Source organism: Medicago sativa, chromosome 5 (genome assembly GCF_051527215.1).
Source record: "Medicago sativa cultivar Bolivia chromosome 5, Bolivia_mono, whole genome shotgun sequence".
Taxonomy (NCBI): domain Eukaryota; kingdom Viridiplantae; phylum Streptophyta; class Magnoliopsida; order Fabales; family Fabaceae; genus Medicago; species Medicago sativa.
The window spans coordinates 4648382-4666669 of NC_140753.1; the positions used below are offsets into that span (position 1 = coordinate 4648382).

General features: G+C 33.6%; 3 protein-coding genes across 5 annotated transcripts; 2 read left to right on the forward strand and 1 right to left on the reverse strand.

The window, feature by feature from the left end:
- Positions 1–1615: 1615 nt before the first annotated feature.
- On the reverse strand, positions 1616–3586 carry LOC146919348 (SNARE associated Golgi protein family). The gene is made up of 4 exons (XM_085712695.1): positions 3238–3586; positions 2628–2864; positions 2315–2532; positions 1616–2067 (listed from the first exon to the last, which is right to left on the reverse strand). The coding sequence occupies exons 1-4, from the start codon at positions 3556–3558 to the stop codon at positions 1884–1886; spliced, it is 960 nt and encodes a 319-aa protein (XP_085568821.1). The 5' UTR covers positions 3559–3586; the 3' UTR covers positions 1616–1883.
- Positions 3587–5463: 1877 nt separating this feature from the next.
- Positions 5464–8905, forward strand: LOC146919349 (putative sodium/metabolite cotransporter BASS5, chloroplastic). Its single transcript, XM_085712698.1, has 8 exons — positions 5464–5702; positions 5791–5909; positions 6435–6565; positions 6870–7063; positions 7264–7516; positions 7609–7862; positions 7940–8022; positions 8419–8905. Exons 1-8 carry the CDS (start codon positions 5495–5497, stop codon positions 8500–8502), a joined length of 1326 nt encoding a protein of 441 aa, XP_085568824.1. The 5' UTR covers positions 5464–5494; the 3' UTR covers positions 8503–8905.
- A 4970-nt stretch (positions 8906–13875) lies between these two features.
- LOC146919350 (putative sodium/metabolite cotransporter BASS5, chloroplastic) lies at positions 13876–17367 on the forward strand. Of its 3 annotated transcripts, none has more exons than XM_085712699.1 (8): positions 13876–14071; positions 14182–14261; positions 14976–15106; positions 15212–15405; positions 15518–15770; positions 15859–16112; positions 16204–16286; positions 16839–17367. In XM_085712699.1, the coding sequence occupies exons 1-8, from the start codon at positions 13918–13920 to the stop codon at positions 16917–16919; spliced, it is 1230 nt and encodes a 409-aa protein (XP_085568825.1). In that variant the 5' UTR covers positions 13876–13917; the 3' UTR covers positions 16920–17367. The 3 variants fall into 3 exon arrangements, with proteins under 3 accessions (XP_085568825.1, XP_085568826.1, XP_085568827.1); XM_085712700.1 differs by having other exon boundaries at positions 13876–14068; XM_085712701.1 differs by having other exon boundaries at positions 13876–13956.
- The last annotated feature ends 921 nt before the right edge of the window (positions 17368–18288 follow it).

The window sequence follows — 18288 nt, forward strand, 5'->3', positions numbered from 1 at the left end:
TGCGAATACGCCACACCAACGTGGGAATGACTCCACTAAACTTACAACTACCAGTAACCATATCAATAAGAGTTTTAGAATCGCTTTCCACAATGAGTTGTGGAATATGTTCTCGCCAAGCCATATCCAAACCAAGGTACAAGCCCCACATTTCAGCATGAAGCGCGTCACACACTCCAACCTTTCTAATGTAGCCTTTTAACCATCTTCCATCAGAGCTGCGAAAAAGGCCACCACAACCTGAATTCTCTCCACCACCTTTGCAAACACCGTCACTGTTGAGTTTTATCCAACCTTCAGGGAGTTTATCCCAACCCACGTAGATCGTCTCTTTTCGTTGAATATTGCGATGAGGCGGAAGGGTTGAACAAATGTCTAACTTTCTAGTAAAGTCTTGAATCACCATGAATATTAAATGTATTTATTCAGTACTAATATAAAAGTCATGGCTAGTAGATTTCATTGGTGGTCCACGGGTCCCGCATAAGCTGAATGAAAATGATGCTTCTGTCTATAGTTATTATATCCTTGTTCTATGTTTCAACATTATCTTAATTAAGTACTTGCTACATTGTAAAAGGAAGAAACTAATCTAATTACTGCATCATTTTCATTCATGGTTTGGTTGATAGTACCTATTTTGGTTGGGTCTATTCTAGCCATTATATCATGCGGATCAGCTTCCAGAACACCTTCCCTCCCACGCAACACATTAGAGTACTGACCAATGCATGTCCTCAAAATTAAACAAATAAGAGGGCCAACTGACATGAATAGTTCATTACTATCATTTATGGAGTCCTATTCAATTTGTAATGGTATTGAAATCCAATCTGGATCTGTGTGAATGATGTCTTCCATCACATAGAGACAATTGTTTAAGACATTGAATTTAAGTAGATGTTCAAACATTCGGACAAACGGTGAATACATGGAACAAATGTTAAAAACAAACACAAAACGCTCTGCTGAGCTGGTGAGACAAAGAATCTAATATGATGGAGGACCACAGAATGTGCTATCTCCAAAACCATATTGCAAGGTGAATTACATATCTTGTACTTGTACTATATGGAAGATGTTATTCCTACTCCATACATTTTTAACTCCACTTCCTTTTTGTTGAAAAATGGAGAAGTAATGTTTATTTCTTTATTAAAGAAAAAAGCCATTGATCAAGCGATTTAACTCAAATGGTTAATGAGCTCCCCTAGGATCAATCGTTCGGGCGAACCTGAGTTCGATTTCTAGTTGAAACAATTATTGACCATACTTTATTTACCTCCTGACCAAACTCCGGATTACTAGGGCCTCTTCCCCTAAGAACAGGAGAGTTAACACAAAAAAATAATAATTGACAAGCAGTGTGGTTTCATGTTTTTTACAACATATAAAAGCAATTTCACAAGCAATGTGGTTACATAGATTGCTCACAAGAAACCATTTTCTTTGTAGGGAGTTTCACATTCTGTTCTAAGCATGATGAAAAGTGAAAACCATAAGCTTTTATTCTTTATATGTTGCTATTTTATTAAGTTCGGGCAGCTATTCAATTATGGCTAGGATGAGGTGACTCGTTTTTTGCAACATGAAACAATCATGAAGGTAAAAAAAAGATTAAACAAATTATTTTAGACTTATATATACATGGCTTTGATCCTCCAAGCAATAACCATTGAAGTAAAAATTTAATTCATATACAAAGTCAATGATATGGAAGGACCAAAAAAGAAGAGTGTCATTGTAGACAACAAAAGGAAGAAGAAAAATTTGTTGTTTCAGCTTGTTCAGTAACCCTTCCCACACCTCTTACGTTACTCAAGTAGTAAGATCTCATCCAATTTTGCAGTATGCATCAATCAATATACTATGAGCCATACTGATTATATCAATGACTGTAGTTCTTCCTCTTGTCGCAACTCGTTGAGCCGCCTCTTAGCATAGATTGTGAAAAATATTGTTGTAGCTACAGCTATGCAGAAGCCAACAACATTGAAGGCAATTTGTGGAGCAGATAATCCGTGTGTTTTGTGTGAGACATTAGCCAATGCTCGTATCAGAATTCCCCTGTAGAGTTAGACATTTAGTTCAACACACAAAACTTTATCACTAGTTATAGCTAGTAATGTATTTATAAAAACTATTTTAAACACATCAACATTGAAAATGGCTTACAACATAAGAATATGAGTTTAATTTTCATGCATTAATCGTATAAAAAAAATTACACCGTCAGCGCATCATAACAATTCATGTGTGTTCTGGTCTAAAAGTGGTTATAACATTGTAAAACGAGAGGGAAACGAGATCATACGTGTAAATCGAAGCAATTACTTCTGGTAACATTCCTGCCAAAGATCCACACAAGTAAGGACCATATTGAACATTTGTTGCAGTAGCACAATAGTTATAGATCATGTAAGGAAATGGAGAAACCCTGATTAAAGCAACTGCTCTAAACTGGTGAAACCAATTTCCTCCACCAGCTGATCTTAAAACAGAAGCTTCTTTTGGATATTGGTCTAACCATTCCTATAAAGAATCACAATTTATTTTTCCTAATTAGAACAAATGATGTAAACATTAAAAAAAGTAATACCAACTTAGATTAAAGATAAGACATATACTTCAATTTTATGATGGAACATTTTGCTAGTGAAAAAAGGAAGTGATACTCCCACAGCTGCTGCAGACATTACTAGGAAGAAACCAAAAAAATAACCAAATGTCATTCCAGCAACCCACATTGAAGGTGAGGATGGTAAAAATATGGTAGGAAACAGTGCTATAGAAGCAAACACATAAATAGCTAACTCCGAAGTTGTGAATGTGTCTCTCTGCCAAATTATTACTGGAATAAACACCTGAAAAATAAAAGCTATGTTAATTATCATTGAGATAGGTAATTACGCATTTTATTTTAAGAATTTTATGAAAATTGAAAGAAGAAAAAAAAATACTAAAAAAATTGTTACGATGAAATAGTAAATGTTGATATTGCATTGATGATTATGATCATGAACATCAGCATAACAAATTTTCTAAGGGAGGGTAAGGGAATGTAATAGATAAACCTACATTATTATATATTGGTTTGGAATTTCTAAAAAATGCATGGAAAGAGATAATGAAGGAGAAATTTGGAGAATTCAAAACATTACATGCAAATGCAAATGTGTAGATGGTATTTTTTTATACGCAAGTAACCATATTCTATATACAAGAGGAAAAATATACCTTTTGAATGAAAAATGGTCCAACCCAATTGATAACAACAAAACCCAAAATGCTAAGGCATATGATAGACACCCCCAATTTAACCCAATACAGCAAAGGTGACGGCGGTGAAGGTGATGGAGAAGGGAGGGTGGCCTCAGGTTCAGAATCATGGAGGGGCATCCTCAAATTTACGTCGTCGTCGCCACAGTCGTCGTTGACGTTGTAATTATTATGGGTTATTGGGTATATTTCTCTTATGTGACCGTGGTCGTTGACATTGTTATCTCCCTCCACAGACGTCATAAGAAGTCTCCAAAAAGATTGAATGTTATTGTACATTGAAGGTTAAATAGAAATTGTTGACGACAGTTGGTGAGACCAAAAAAAATAACAACCGCTAAGACCCACCAAAGGGAAAAAATGATTTTAATTCATAGATAGAGATAGAGATGGGAGATGCCAATAATACTAAAAACTACGAATAGTATCAAATTTGTTGACTAATATTTTAATAATTAATTTAACTAAGTTATCTCATTTTGTAGATTAGTTCAAAATATTTGTTATTTGAGTGTGACATTTAGAATTTAACCCAAAATGATCTCATATTTAAACTAAAATAACAGAGGGTCCCAAACTTAATCAATGTCCAAAATATATCCGCAGCAGTAATACTAATGTAGACAGCATAGGTTTTTCAAAGGATAAAAATAATTGAGAGGTTAATTAAATGTACTAAACAAAAATATTAAAATAAAATAAGTTTATTATATATATTGTAAAATAATATATATTTTTAAATTAATTAATAAATAAGTTGTTTTTTTAAAAAAAAATATTTTTGTATCATTTACAATTATAATAACTAAATCTTAGTCGGCAAAGCAAATTTTAGTTTTTGTATTACTCATAATAGTGCCCTTCAAAAAAATTTACTCATATTGATTATTTACGATATTGAATATTGATTGCTTTTTACGATAAAATGTAAAAAAAATTATTATGATCCTTATAAACAACAAAATGATATTTTCTAAAATAGAAAAGTAGATAAATAGCTATTTATTTCATAAAATTGATAGTTAATTTATTAATTTATGAAGCAAGTATATCGATATACCTTAATTTATAGTGTAATATAGAAGCTCTCACAAAATAAACATATTAAATTCACTAGAAAATGTGTAAATATTATAATTATAAAACAAGGAAATCCCCCATTAATTTATTTATTTTTAAATAAAAATACTAAAAACTAATAATAGTATCAAATTTATGAGTAATATTTTAATAATTAATTTTACTTTAAGTATCTCATTTTGTATATTAATTCAAGATATTTTTTATTAGAGTCTGACATTTAGAATTTATGGTACATTTGAATTGATTTATTTTTAAGTTTATGAAAAATAATTTATACAGATTAATTAGTACCTATGAAGTTCGGATACTCCAAAACGGAGCTGTACCTGTATCATATACGTATCAGATACCTATACTCCACGAGTACTCGCGGACACGTATCCACGAAGTATCAGAGTTAATTATTTTAATTTTTTAAAAATATTTTTTTCGGATACTTGTTGGACACTCCATAGATACATAAGGATACTCATAAGATACTTGACAGAAACGTATCCTAGAAAAGATGAAGGGGAAAAAAGTGAGACAATGTTGTAGAAATTCAGTAGAGATGTATATGATTCAATTTTAGATATGCATCAGTATAATTGTTTCTCGATGAACCACTTAAAATTATACTTTTTATGGATTAATGTAATGAGAGAGGGGTGATTGAATTAATCAATATTGAATAAAATTTGTGTTGAATGCTTCTCTTGATACCCAAACATTTGAAAATATAATATAGTTTATAAGAAAACTTTACATACATGTTATGATGAAGGCTAATCAATGTTTATTTTCTTCAAGTATTTTACATATATATAAGTTTTAGTATAAAATTTTTGTTGTCGTATCTTAGCCGTATCGTATTCTAAATTTAAAAAAATTTGAATATCCACATACCCATATCGTATCGTACATGCACCCATATCCGTATCCGGGTTTCATAGAGTAGCATCGGTTTCTTGTATTTTTTTAGTACTTTGGAGTTACTGTGAAAAGAATAAAAGCAAGAATAAAAATTCTAGAAGATTTGAGTAAACAAAAATAAAAGAAGTGTAGGATGGAAGTGTGAGTGGTGCTAGGATAATAAAAAGGAGTTTTAAAAGGAAGTCACGTGCCGTTTGGTTTGATTTCTGGAGAGAAGAGAATGTTCGTTGAAATAAAAAACATGAACTCAATTTCTTCATCTTCATCATCAACCACCAGAGTGATGAAGATGAAGATGAAGATGACTCTTCCCCAATCATCAATCTTCCGTCTCCGATACTGCAACTGCAACTGCAACTGCAACAACATCTCTTCATCTTCTTCTTCCTTCTCAATTCCTTTGCATTCAAACTTCCCACCTAATATTAGTATGCAGCTTCTTCTCTCACTAATTTTTTATTTTATTTTTTACTAATAATACATGATTGTTTTTTATTCTGTGCTTTTTTTTTTCAGTTCGGTTGGCGGTGGTTTCGAGCTCCAGACTTCCTCTGAAATGTGCTGCTTCATCCACGAACTTCTCCGATTCTCACCAACCCGACCCGACACCGAATCATTCTTCTCACCCCACCACTGTACGACGCTAATGATCATTTTACAATTGTGCCTCGTATTAGAATGAAAATATATCTACTATTCTTAATTAGTATGAATTAGGGGATTGACTTATTTGAGCTTATCTACTCACATAAGCACTTGTGTGAGATTGTTTGCCGGAACTTACGAAAACAGCTTATGAGTTATGACATATTCATAAGCTCTTTTTAGCTTATTTTCATACGTTCTCAAAGATAGCTTATTAAAACAGCTTATGCAAAAATTATTTTACTTTCAATCATCTTTTGTTATGGAAATGGCTTATACATAACCTGCATTTTACACCAGATGCTTAACATGGTTTATTTTTTATTGCGTATATTTGAAATTAGAGAGTAAGTGCTTATGTCTTCAGGTAAGGTCAAATAAACTCTTTAAAATGGTCATGCAAACTTGTTTTCTATGGTCAAGTTTGTTTATTTTTGAAAATTATGATATGCACAAAATAAAAACCAAGTAACGTAGGACATGATTGTTTTTGTTTGTTTCATTTCTTTCCTCAGCCGGTGAAGCAAAGTTTTCTGTCTATTTTAGAGATTCTGAAGAACTCAAATTCACTTCTGCCTCCTGCAATCGTTGCTAGTACACTGCTAGCTCTAATCTTCCCACCTTCTTTAACATGGTTTACTACAAGGTCTGTGTATTTTCTAGATGAATTGGTTCATGATTTTTAATTTTTTTTTTATGATTCTTTGCATTTTAGTGAAATTGATCTGGTCAAGTGATTTTTAGCAATGAGGAATAATCACCAGCTCTTATCTAGTCATCTAGAATGTTTTGTTGTATCTCCTTAAAATGCAAATGCAAATGCAAAATGGAATGTAATTGTGCAACCTACTAATATCTGAAACACAAAGTGCAATAAAAAACTATAACTTATTATTTTTAAACAATCTCAGCCATTAATTTATTATAATTACTACGTGATGTACTGGCAGATACTTTGCACCTGCTTTAGGGTTTTTGATGTTTGCAGTTGGGGTCAATTCAAGTGAAAAGGACTTCATTGAGGCATTTAATAGGCCGGCAGAAATCGCCACCGGTTACTTTGGCCAGTTTGTTGTGAAGCCTCTTCTTGGATATCTGTTTTATATTATTGCAGTAACTGTCTTTGGTCTACCAACAGGAATAGGTGAGAAATGAGAATGGTCTATCTTATATAATAAACAAAATTACGTTTGTGACCTTTTTAAGTTTGACCGTGTTTCTGGATTAGTTCTGGATTAGTTCTTTTAAGTTTCTAACCGACCGAAGGCATAAATTTGACTAAATAATATTAGAAAGAGAGCTAGCGGGATCTACTTTCTAACTTTTTGAGGTGAAATGAATCAGGCGCAGGGATGGTATTGGTGGCTTGTGTTAGTGGAGCTCAGCTCTCAAATTATGCTACTTTTCTAACGGACCCACAAATGGCACCATTAAGCATAGTAATGACATCATTGTCAACTGCTTCTGCTGTTTTGGTCACACCACTCTTATTGCTTCTGCTCATTGGGAAGAGACTGCCTATAGACGTAAAAGGAATGGTGTTTAGCATTACACAGATTGTGGTGGTACCTATTGCTGTTGGCCTACTTCTAAATCGGTAGAATTATTGTTGCAAAGTTCAATATATTTTTTCAGTATTAGTGTTTCCTTTAAGGGTGTTGTATTCTTACATAATCTATTTTTTTACAGCTTCTTTCCTCGTATTTGCAATGCTATTCGACCATTTTTGCCTCCACTCTCCGTGTTGACGGCAGCTATCTGTGCTGGAGCACCACTTGCTCTTAATGTTGAGTGTATTAAATCTCCCCTTGGAATTTCTATCTTGTTGCTTGTTGTTGCCTTTCATTTGTCAGCTTTTATAGCTGGCTATATGCTAAGTGGATCTGTCTTCCGCGATTCTCCTGATGTAAAGCCACTACAACGAACAATTTCCTTTGAGACAGGTACAAGTTTTCTCCATTTTCATCTATCAAACAAATGCCTGCCATATGTTATTTAAGTAACTCTTCTCCAACTGCAGGAATGCAAAGTAGCCTCCTTGCCTTGGCTCTTGCTAATAAGTTCTTTGAAGATCCAGTTGTGGGTATGCCTCCTGCAATTTCGGTAAATTCCCAATTCTGATTAGACTCCAATAACAATTATATACCCTGGGAGTATAAGCGTTCTTGACTGCATCATCTCTTTCACTTGTACTTCCGACTATATGTATGTGTCTGCATGAATGATATACAATTTTTCACTTGTTTTAAAGAGATAGAGAATGATATATGATTTTAAACTCTTCATTGCAAACACACGGCATTGGGTTTATTACCTCGTTGTGTTGGAAAATGCAAAGTTATTGTTTTTGGTCAAGAAAGTAGAAGGATTTAAATAAAGCATCTATATACTATTGTGAACACAGTTTATTGTTGCATGACTAGTCTACATAGAGACGAAGTATAGCACTGAATCAAAATATTGTTATATTGAAATATAAGTGGCTAATTTCTTTTGCAGACTGCAATTATGTCTTTGATGGGATTTGGTCTTGTTTTGATATGGAACAAAAGTGGAAAGCATGAGACAAAACAGAGTACCTGAAAGGTATGGATTTAGATGTGTATTATGCACATTGAGCCAATCTTGTATCTTAGCACTGCTGAATTTATCCCAAGGAGGAACCAACTACAGGAAGAAGTTTGATATCATACTATTTAAAATTATTTACATCACACCACTTCTTCTAACCCAGTTTTTGTAAAGGGTAGAACCAGTGGTGTGAAATAATTGACACTTGTCTATTATTTATATTTAAGTGTTTATTTCAAATTTTAGAAACTTCAAGCAAGTTTGGTATTTCAAATTTTAGAAACTTCAAGCAAGTTGGTGATTATAAAAATCCCACTTCACCAATAGGATCTAGCCCATGCAAAACACGGGCTGCTTAAAGAAACTATATGTATTCCTTAAATTATAGATAGAAATTCAATTACTTTTCGAATAACTGTTGTCATTGGTAAATGTTACATACTTGCTGTTATTTAGTTAAACTTTCTGTCAACATTTTAGTTATCTGTCTAAGACTCAACATTTTAGTTATTTGTCCAAGACTCGGTTACTATTTTAAGGGTTGTCTTATTTGTTTTTGTACAACTAGTTGGACAGCTAATGCAGTACCCTATAACATTGTGAGGAGCATGCAAATCGAAAATAGTGAAAAAATAGTAAATAAGTTGTTGGTTGTACAAAAATGATGTTCATATATCATTCCTCCTATTTTAATTAGTTAGCCATGTTTGTTGGCTTTTCTTTTTTCATATGAATAGATCAATTTACATACGAAGCTAATCAGAAATGACAATCAGTTTTTCTCTTAAAGCTTTTCTCTCTCAATTCACGTTTTGTTCATGGCTGCTTATGTGAACGTTAACAACCACAAAGGGTGTGAATTTATCCGCAACTACAATATGCATTCTAATTATTAGAGATATATAGTTTAGTTACCACTAGTATTAGTCCCATTAGTATATATAGTTGTAATCTCCCCATAAGTGGGATAACTTTCTCATATTGTGATATTCATTTTCCATCAATACAAAGAACTTTGAGCTATTTCTTTCTTTCCTTCCATGGATGCCATGTTTCCTAACATGGTATCAGAGCAAATTTGGTATCCTCCTTGAAGGATTTTTCCGCTGCATTTTCTCGAGAAAATTCAATTTTCTCGTTCTCTTTTCCTTTTCTTCCTCACTCTGTTTTTCTCTTTCTACTTCGATCAATTCCAATTTGCGATTCGTTACGAGTTCGTTTCGTTCGTTTCGTTCTCACTCTGTTCTTCCTTCTTCTATTTCCTGATTCAATTTCCATCTTTCTCGTTCAATTTTTTTTTGTTTTTCACGATTCAATTTCTTGTCTTCAAGTTTTTGATTTGGCTTCTTTTTCTTGATTCTTTTCTGATCTATTTCGTTTCTTCTCATGAAAGTTTTCGTTTGCTTTCAGTGAATCCCTTTTTCATTTTTTCTAATCGGTTATCTTTGATTCGATTTTGATCGATTTCGTGTTTTGTGTATCTTCTCTTTTGCGATTCTGTTCGTAATTCGGTTCGATTTTATTCTCATTTTTTTCCCCCAATTTCTAGGGTTTCATAGTTCTCTAATTCAGTTCAGCTCAATTCATTGATTTTGACTATGAATCACTATCTTGTTTCATTTTGAGATTCAGCTTCCTCGTTCCTCTACTTTTTGATGGTGATAGAGTCAAATTTGAGATATGTCTATGAAGTTTATCAGATTCGTTCAAGTTGTGAATGCTGATTGGTTTTCAGACTTGGTCTTTAGCCTTGGTATTCAGAATTGGTGTTCAGACTTGGTTTCGGTTCTGTGACGTGGTGAGTATGTGTTTTGCATCAGAGAACTATTCTGGTTTACGTTTGATTTTCTCTCTAGGCATCATAATCTCACCATTGGGGCTGCCATTTCTGAGTTCCAACAACCTTGACCGCTATATCAGGTTGCTTACGAGGTTCCACTCTTACTCCATATTCCATTTCAATTTCAGTTTTATTCAATCATTATCTTCAAGTGATTGTGGCAAAGATTGTAATGAGTATGAATTGTTCATATATTGGTGTTCTTTCTGCTGAAATTGAGCAAGTTATGGATGGATTCATTGGTGTTCTTTCTGCTGGATGGATTCATTGGTGTTCTTTCTGCTGAAATTGAGCAAGTTATGGATGGATTTAGACATTGATTTGATTATGGATTCAGTTTTTTTATTCTCTCGGTACAAGTGGTTGTATTCATTCTGCTCAGTTTTTTGTTGGATTTGTAATGACTCTCGCTTCCACTATTTGATTAGTCAGTTTGGAAGATTAAGTTTCAGCGCTCTATGAAGAGTTTTTGATGTCATTTTTCAGTTAATTGAAGTTTCTTGGCATAATGTGAACTGCTTGTGAATTTGGCCGCATGTTTGAGTTTCTTTTATGCACAAATGATATGGTTGTTCCCTTGGTTGAATAGTAGTTGGTATACAAGGTCATTTGGCATCGTGTTTCTTCCTAATTTTTGTGGACATAGTTGAATACTTCTGTAAGTGCAAAAGGTATTGAGCTGGAGTCTCTCTTGGAAGTACTTGGTGGCTTTCTTAGTTTGGAGTGGTTTGTTTTCTGAAGCATGTGCTTTGGCTTTTTGTTTGCTTCTGGTTTGTCTATTACTATGACAATTGGAGACTATTTTTTGGATTTGGTTTAGCTTCATTATTGGAAGCATTGGTTTTTTTTTTGGCCTATGGTTTGAAAGCATCAACATGGATTTGTTTTCTATGGTTTGAAGACACATCACATGGCTATGCATCTCTATTGGTTTGCTTTTGGTTTTTCTTGTCTCGGCTCGGCATCACTTTTATCTTTGGAAGCTTGGTCTTGTTGTTTCATGGTACTTTTGGTGTGAAGTTTGTTCAACATATGACCTCCTTCCATTGTTGACTATGGCTCTTCCTTGCATTTGGTTTTTCTTGTCTCGGCTCGGCATTGGGGGGCATCACTTTTTATCTTTGGAACCTTGGTCTTGTATATGACCTCCTTCCATTGTAGACTATGGCTCTTCCTTGCACTTCCTTTTTGGATATCATCATTGATTTTGGATATCCTTGTTCTTCTTGTCTTGTGCTTCTATCTTGAGTTCTTGAGAACTCTTGATGGTTAAGCGTTGTGCCTTAATTGGCTTTGTTGATATTGGCTTCTACCGGAAGGTGGTTAAGCGTTGCTTGGATGCTTATTCCTTCAATTGGTTCAACCTTGAGTTGTGGTTGCTTCTTGCTGGATAAGCACTTGTTTGATGATTTTTTTTTTTTTTTAGCCGATGTATTCCCGGCATCTTTCCTTGTATTTTCTCATTTCAAGTTGGAAGTGTTTTGAACACCTTCCAACTTGAGGGGGACTATTAGAGATATATAGTTTAGTTACCACTAGTATTAGTCACATTAGTATATATAGTTGTAATCTCCCCATAAGTGGGATAACTTTCTCATATTGTGATATTCATTTTCCATCAATACAAAGAACTTTGAGCTATTTCTTTCTTTCCTTCCATGGATGCCATGTTTCCTAACACTAATAATAACAATTACCTCATACACGAGACAAATAGAGCATTATGTAGTATTTTATTCTCAAGCAATTTATTTTTACCTCTTCAGAATATTTTATACAGATATGGATTGAAGAGCACTGCTTGATGGTATATCCTACAAAATAATGAGAAGATTGCAATGATTTAAATTAAGTTTGTTGCCATGTAGCAGCACTCACTAGCTCGTTTAAAAACGACATTATCAGTAATAATTAATACCAATGGAGACCAAATCTGACAAATCATTAAAAAAAGACGACATTATCATGCAACAATGAGAAGCAATCGATCCTTCAAACCTGAAATCCAGAATCCAGTGGGTGTGTTCTAGCAAATCCCTATATATATATATATATATATATATATATATATGGGGAATGCTACAATACACCCACTCATTTATATGAAGGTGTGTTTTAGCATTGTACACCTTCTATGTTTGGACAAAAAAGCCAATTTCTCCTTTTAAAAACAAGTATATGTGAAGGGCACTTCTGTAATTCGCCATTTATTGTTACTTTTTTTTTTAATCGGAGCTCTTGTCCCCATATTCCTTCTTCATTTTCATTTTCCCTTTAACTTCCAAAGTTCCAACCCTTCTCTCTTGCGATTCCGATTGCTGCAATTGTTCCTGGAGATGCCTCACAACCTCATTCAATCTTTTAATATTTTTTCTCTTGCACTAAAATAACATTTTCCTTTGTTATTTCTACCCCTTCAAAACTTGTTGCTACTTTTGAGATATACTGGTACTTGAATCCAACATAAACTATAAGTTGTTTTTTCCACTCAAACAGAGAAGTGATTACACGCATGAGAGGTAGAAAAACAAACAACAAGGGTCGAAGCATCGTTTCTTCTAATTATAAGCAGAAATTGCACAACAGATAGAATGAGAAAAATCCAAATTCATCATTTCTTCTCCTCATTCAAATTAAAAGTGAAAGAAAATAAACAGAAAGTATAAAATTGTTAATTACAAAACTCCGATAACAACGATTTTAACAGTCTGATAAGCTTCCAAACGGCGGCCATCTGAGCTTGCACCGCATACTCATGATGAGCGCGTAAAGTAAAGGGTTGGGGACAAGAACTCCGATTAAAAAAAAAGTAACAATAAATGGCGAATTACAGAACTGCCCTTCACATATACTTGTTTTTAAAAGGAGAAATTGGCTTTTTTGTCCAAACATAGAAGGTGTGCAATGCTAAAACACACCTTCATATAAATGAGTAGATGTGTTGTAGCATTCCCCTATATATATATGGATTATGATAGAAGACACCTTTTGTGAAGGTGTCTTTTATCAAGTTACTCTATGAGCATTTGCGAAAAGACACCAACTTACTTTTAGGAAGGTGTCTTTTATCAAAGTTATAACTAAAAAGTAAAAATCACACCTTAAGGTGTGACTTGATAAAAGACACCACCAAAGGGTGGCTTGTAACATAACCCTATATATATATATATATATATATATATATATATATATATATATATATATATATATTTTATGAACGTAAAAACAATTTTATTCTTAGAACTTGTCTTTCATTGAAAAGGATCCATCGAAATCAATTAACATAATAACCTATGTTGATCAAGGGACCCAATAAATAATCCATATCCACTTGTCCATTCCCACCAACTCTGTCGTATCTCTCTTTTGTTATTACACAATGCCGTCGATTTCAAGTCATTGTCGTTATTTTCTCTAATAGAAAAAGTGTCCATTAACATTATCAATCATGTTTTATACTATGAAACTAACAAACAAAAGAACAATAATTGGTAAACAGTGTTTTCAGTGGAATTTATAATCCCAGTTAATGCAATGCAGTTCCTCCCTCTAGCTGGTCAGGTGGAATATAAACTCTGCAACAAAACATGTATTCAAGTTCATGCAGAGTGAATCAGTTGCATAATGTTAGTTTCTCACATCTTTCACTCTTCCATGTTCGAACACATCCAATTTATGCGCCATGTTCGACCAACGTTTCTTCTACATTCTCAATTCCTTCTGGTTCACACTTCCTACGTAGTAACTCAGTTTCTCATTGTGTATACACCAATTTCTTTTCTTCCACGTTTTCTATATACAAAGAATAATCAATTATTTTAGCCTCGTTGTTTTTGTTGTTGGCTTCACAGAGTACAGGAGCTCCAAGTTGCTTCTCAAATGCACGTCGCTAAACTCTTCAGGTTCCCTGATACCTGATCCAATCCCCCAGGTACTTTCCTAACATTTCTTGCACCACAGCTATGGACAAACATGTGAACTATGAAGCATGTGACATGGCTCTTGCTGGTGTATTTTTCTGGATGATGACAACACGCTTTGGATGCTAACTAATTCAACACACGGGTCAGACATGATCAACCGGGTGGCAGTGTCTTCAGGGAATATTTAGACTTGTTGCTTGGTTCGCCTTAAACATAATTAACTCCAGTTTGTCAGAGAGCATGGATGTCAAATTCATAAGAAAAAATTATTAGTTAAGAAATTAAAAGTGAATTGTTATATTTAGAAATAAAATATTTAAGTTATCAATATTTTAAATTTTAGTTTTATTTGATTTCTTTAAGACACTTATAAAAGCTTAACTAGTGTGATAGACGATCCTGTCTGCTGCGGCACTTGGTACATGTAGTCCTTTGCACATAGAGTGATCAGTGTGTATGTGATTTCTAAAATGTAAAATGATGGATTATCTTAGCTAAAATGGTGCAAAAATATGTTGTATATATATTAACATTAGAATTTAGAAGATTTTAATGTTTTATTTTTTTTCTTTCACTTTTTAATTTAAGACTTAAAGCATGAAGGAGGTTTTTTTTTTCCTAATATAATCTAGTTTTAGTTTTTGAAAATTTTGCACTCAAAACGGAAAACAAAGGTAACGCAGGGCATCTTTCATTTTTGGTTATTTTGTTTCTATCATCAGATAATGAATCAAAAACCAATGTCTATTTTGGAGATTCTAAAGCAAGCAAATTCAATTCTACCTTATGTAGTCCTTGCTAGCACACTGGTAGCGCTAGTCTTCCCACATTCTTTTACGTGGTTTACCAGCAGGTCTGTCGATTTTCTTGACAAATTTGTTGATAAAAAAGTTGTTAATGTTAATATTAATTCAATTTTTTATCACTTGAACAGAACATGTATATGATTTACTTGCAGATACTATGCTCCTGCACTAGGATATTTGATGTTTGCAGTTGGAGTTAATTCAAGTGAAAAGGACTTCCTTGAGGCATTTAACAGGCCAGCAGAACTTGTCACAGCTTATGTTGGTCAGTTTGTGGTGAAGCCTCTTCTTGGATATCTTCTTTGCATAATATCAGGAAATTTATTTGGTCTACCATCAGCAATAGGTGAGGATGGTCCCTTTTTTCTTTGGATAGGAACATGTCAGTAACCTATTATGTCAGTTTTCAGGATTTGAACCCTGAACTTATTTCTTAAAACTCCTTTGGTATCCCTCAGGCGCAGGAATTGTATTGCTGGCTTGTGTTAGTGGAGCGCAGCTCTCAAGTTACGCTACTTTTCTATCAGATCCACAAATGGCACCATTAAGCATAGTTATGACATCGCTATCCACTATTTCTGCGGTTTTTGTCACGCCACTCTTATTATTGTTTTTTATCGGGAAGAGACTTCCTATCGATGTAAAAGGAATGGTGTTTAGTATTACTCAGATTGTGCTTGTTCCTATCACATTTGGTCTACTTCTAAATCGGTAATACTATATTTCTCAGATAAATTTGTCAACATAAGTGTTTTCTTAAAAGGTGGTATCAGATAGAAGAATTAATTTTTTTTTACAGATTCTATCCTAATATTTGTAACGCTATTCGGCCGTTTTTGCCTCCACTATCAGTATTGGTTGCAGCTCTCTCTGCAGGAGCACCACTCGCTCTTAACATCAAATCAGTTAAATCCCCCTTTGGTTTTTCTATCTTTTTGTTAGCTGTTGCTTTTCATTTGTCATCTTTCGTATCTGGTTATATTCTTAGTGGATTCATCTTCCGTGACTCACCTGATGTGAAGCCACTACAGAGAACAATTTCCTTTGAGACAGGTACAACTTTAATTTCTCCATTTTTTGGTCCATCAGATGTTTGTAGTAGCTTATGCTACTTTGTTAAATAAATTCATTTGTCCAACTGCAGGAATGCAAAGTAGCCTCCTTGCCTTGGCTCTTGCTAATAAATTCTTTGAAGATCCCGTTGTCGGTATGCCTTCTGCAATTTCTGTAAGTTTCAATCTCTATGTAGACTCCTATTATGGTCATGTTTGTGTCTGTTACTGTGTGTACGTTAGTGTCTGTGATTTTTGTTTTGTTACAAGTGTCTGCATGAATGGTATAGGTTTTTATCAATCAGAAAATAGAAAAATGATTTATAACCAACAGAGAATGGTCTAGTTGGTAAGGATTTGTCTCTTATCCATGTTTACAAGGAAGTGGGATCGAGATCTTGCTGTAGCCTTTCGATATGAGGATTACATTAGAGGGTAATATGCAATTACCACTTTTAAGCGTTTTTTGAGCCTAGGGGTTCTCCCTGATCCTGATAGTGAGCCTCCGCCTCTGGCCTCCGGGATCAACTCAGCTCAATTTTCTTTATATACAAATGAATAAGAAGAATGATTTAAACATGATCACTAATCACAGAATAACCGTAGCAATATAGTCATAGATGATTGCTTCGTTATGTTAGAAATCTTTTGAGCATCTTGCATGACTAGTTAGTCTAAGTAGACCTGTTTTAACAGATTTATTTTTTGTAACATAATTTGCTTGCAGTCTCCGCTTATGTCTTTGATGGGATTTTCTCTTGTTCTGATTTGGTCGAAAATAAAGAGCAAGAAAAAACTTGGCAGCTGAAGAAATTGGTTCATCTTTCTTGTGTAGTATGACGTTGTACTTGGAGGACTCATAGTTAGACCAAAGGAGTTAGTGTACTAACTGATGAGTGGAATAAATTTAGCTGAGAATTCCAATCCAACCACTTAGCATAATTAAAAATATCATTATTCCGAGCTTTCTAAAGGGCCAAAAATATATTATAGTGAATTTCTTTTCTATGTCCCTCTGGTTTAACTGGATTTTAGAATCTGGACGTGTAAAAATGTTGCAAAACCCTCCCTTTTTTACACGCGAGATTTTAAAATCCAGACAAATCATGAGTCTATGAGAAGTGTGTGGGGTAGAAAAAGAAATCGTCTAAATATATACAGGAAACCAAGAGACCCGATGGAATGAAGCTGTAACCAATCCCTGTGATTCATTTTAATATCCTGCAGATTGAAATGAAAATTGAGCTTGTTCCAAATGCCTTCTTCGAGTATTTATTCCTTCAAACTAAATTTTATGTAGCTTATAATTTATTTTGATGTAAATAATATGCATGTGTTTTTTTTAAAGAGTAAATAACGCATGGCATGTTAAAATATATGTTCTCCCTCTCTTTCCGTAATTTGGACCAAATTACTACTATTTTAACAATTAACAATTAAACATATTTTTAAGGTCTTAGATTTGATTCCCTCTGGTGCCAATTTCGATGGACAAATTTAAATGAAGTCTCACAAATAGACGGTGGAATTGGTCCCATTAGATTAGTCGGTCTTTGTATCGGATACCGAGTTTTTAAAAAAAAAACAATGAAACTTATTTTCTCTTAAAAAACAATTACAAATATTTTACTTTCTTTTTTACTTAAATGAAATTATACTCATTAAGCATTTATTTAATAAATTCTTTTAAGAAATTAATCAAATTTTTATTCATAAATTCTTTTGAATTAAACTTTTTTAGAAATATACTCGAATTCTAATATAAGGATTAAACCTAATCGAGTTGAAAATGACCACTTCAAATCAACTTTTTATCATGTTATTATGGATACAAAGTGTCTACCATCATTTACAAGTGATTAATTTTTCTCCCATCTTGAAATTTTTACATATTTACATATGAAAGAGCTTAAGTTCGAACCATTTGTTTAAAGAGTTTTTTACCATTTTTTTGGTGGTGGTCGGGGTTCGAATCCGGGACCTTGCATATTTTATACATCGTTCATACCAACTGAACTATGCTCACGAGGACAAATCTCTTACCATTTTGAACATTTCCTTGTTAATAGAGATCATATTAATTTTTCAAAATAAAATAAAGAGTTCCTTTTGCATATAACAATCTCAGGAGTAGCTTGATAAATATGGAAAGAGGCATTGAAGGGGTTTTAAGGAAG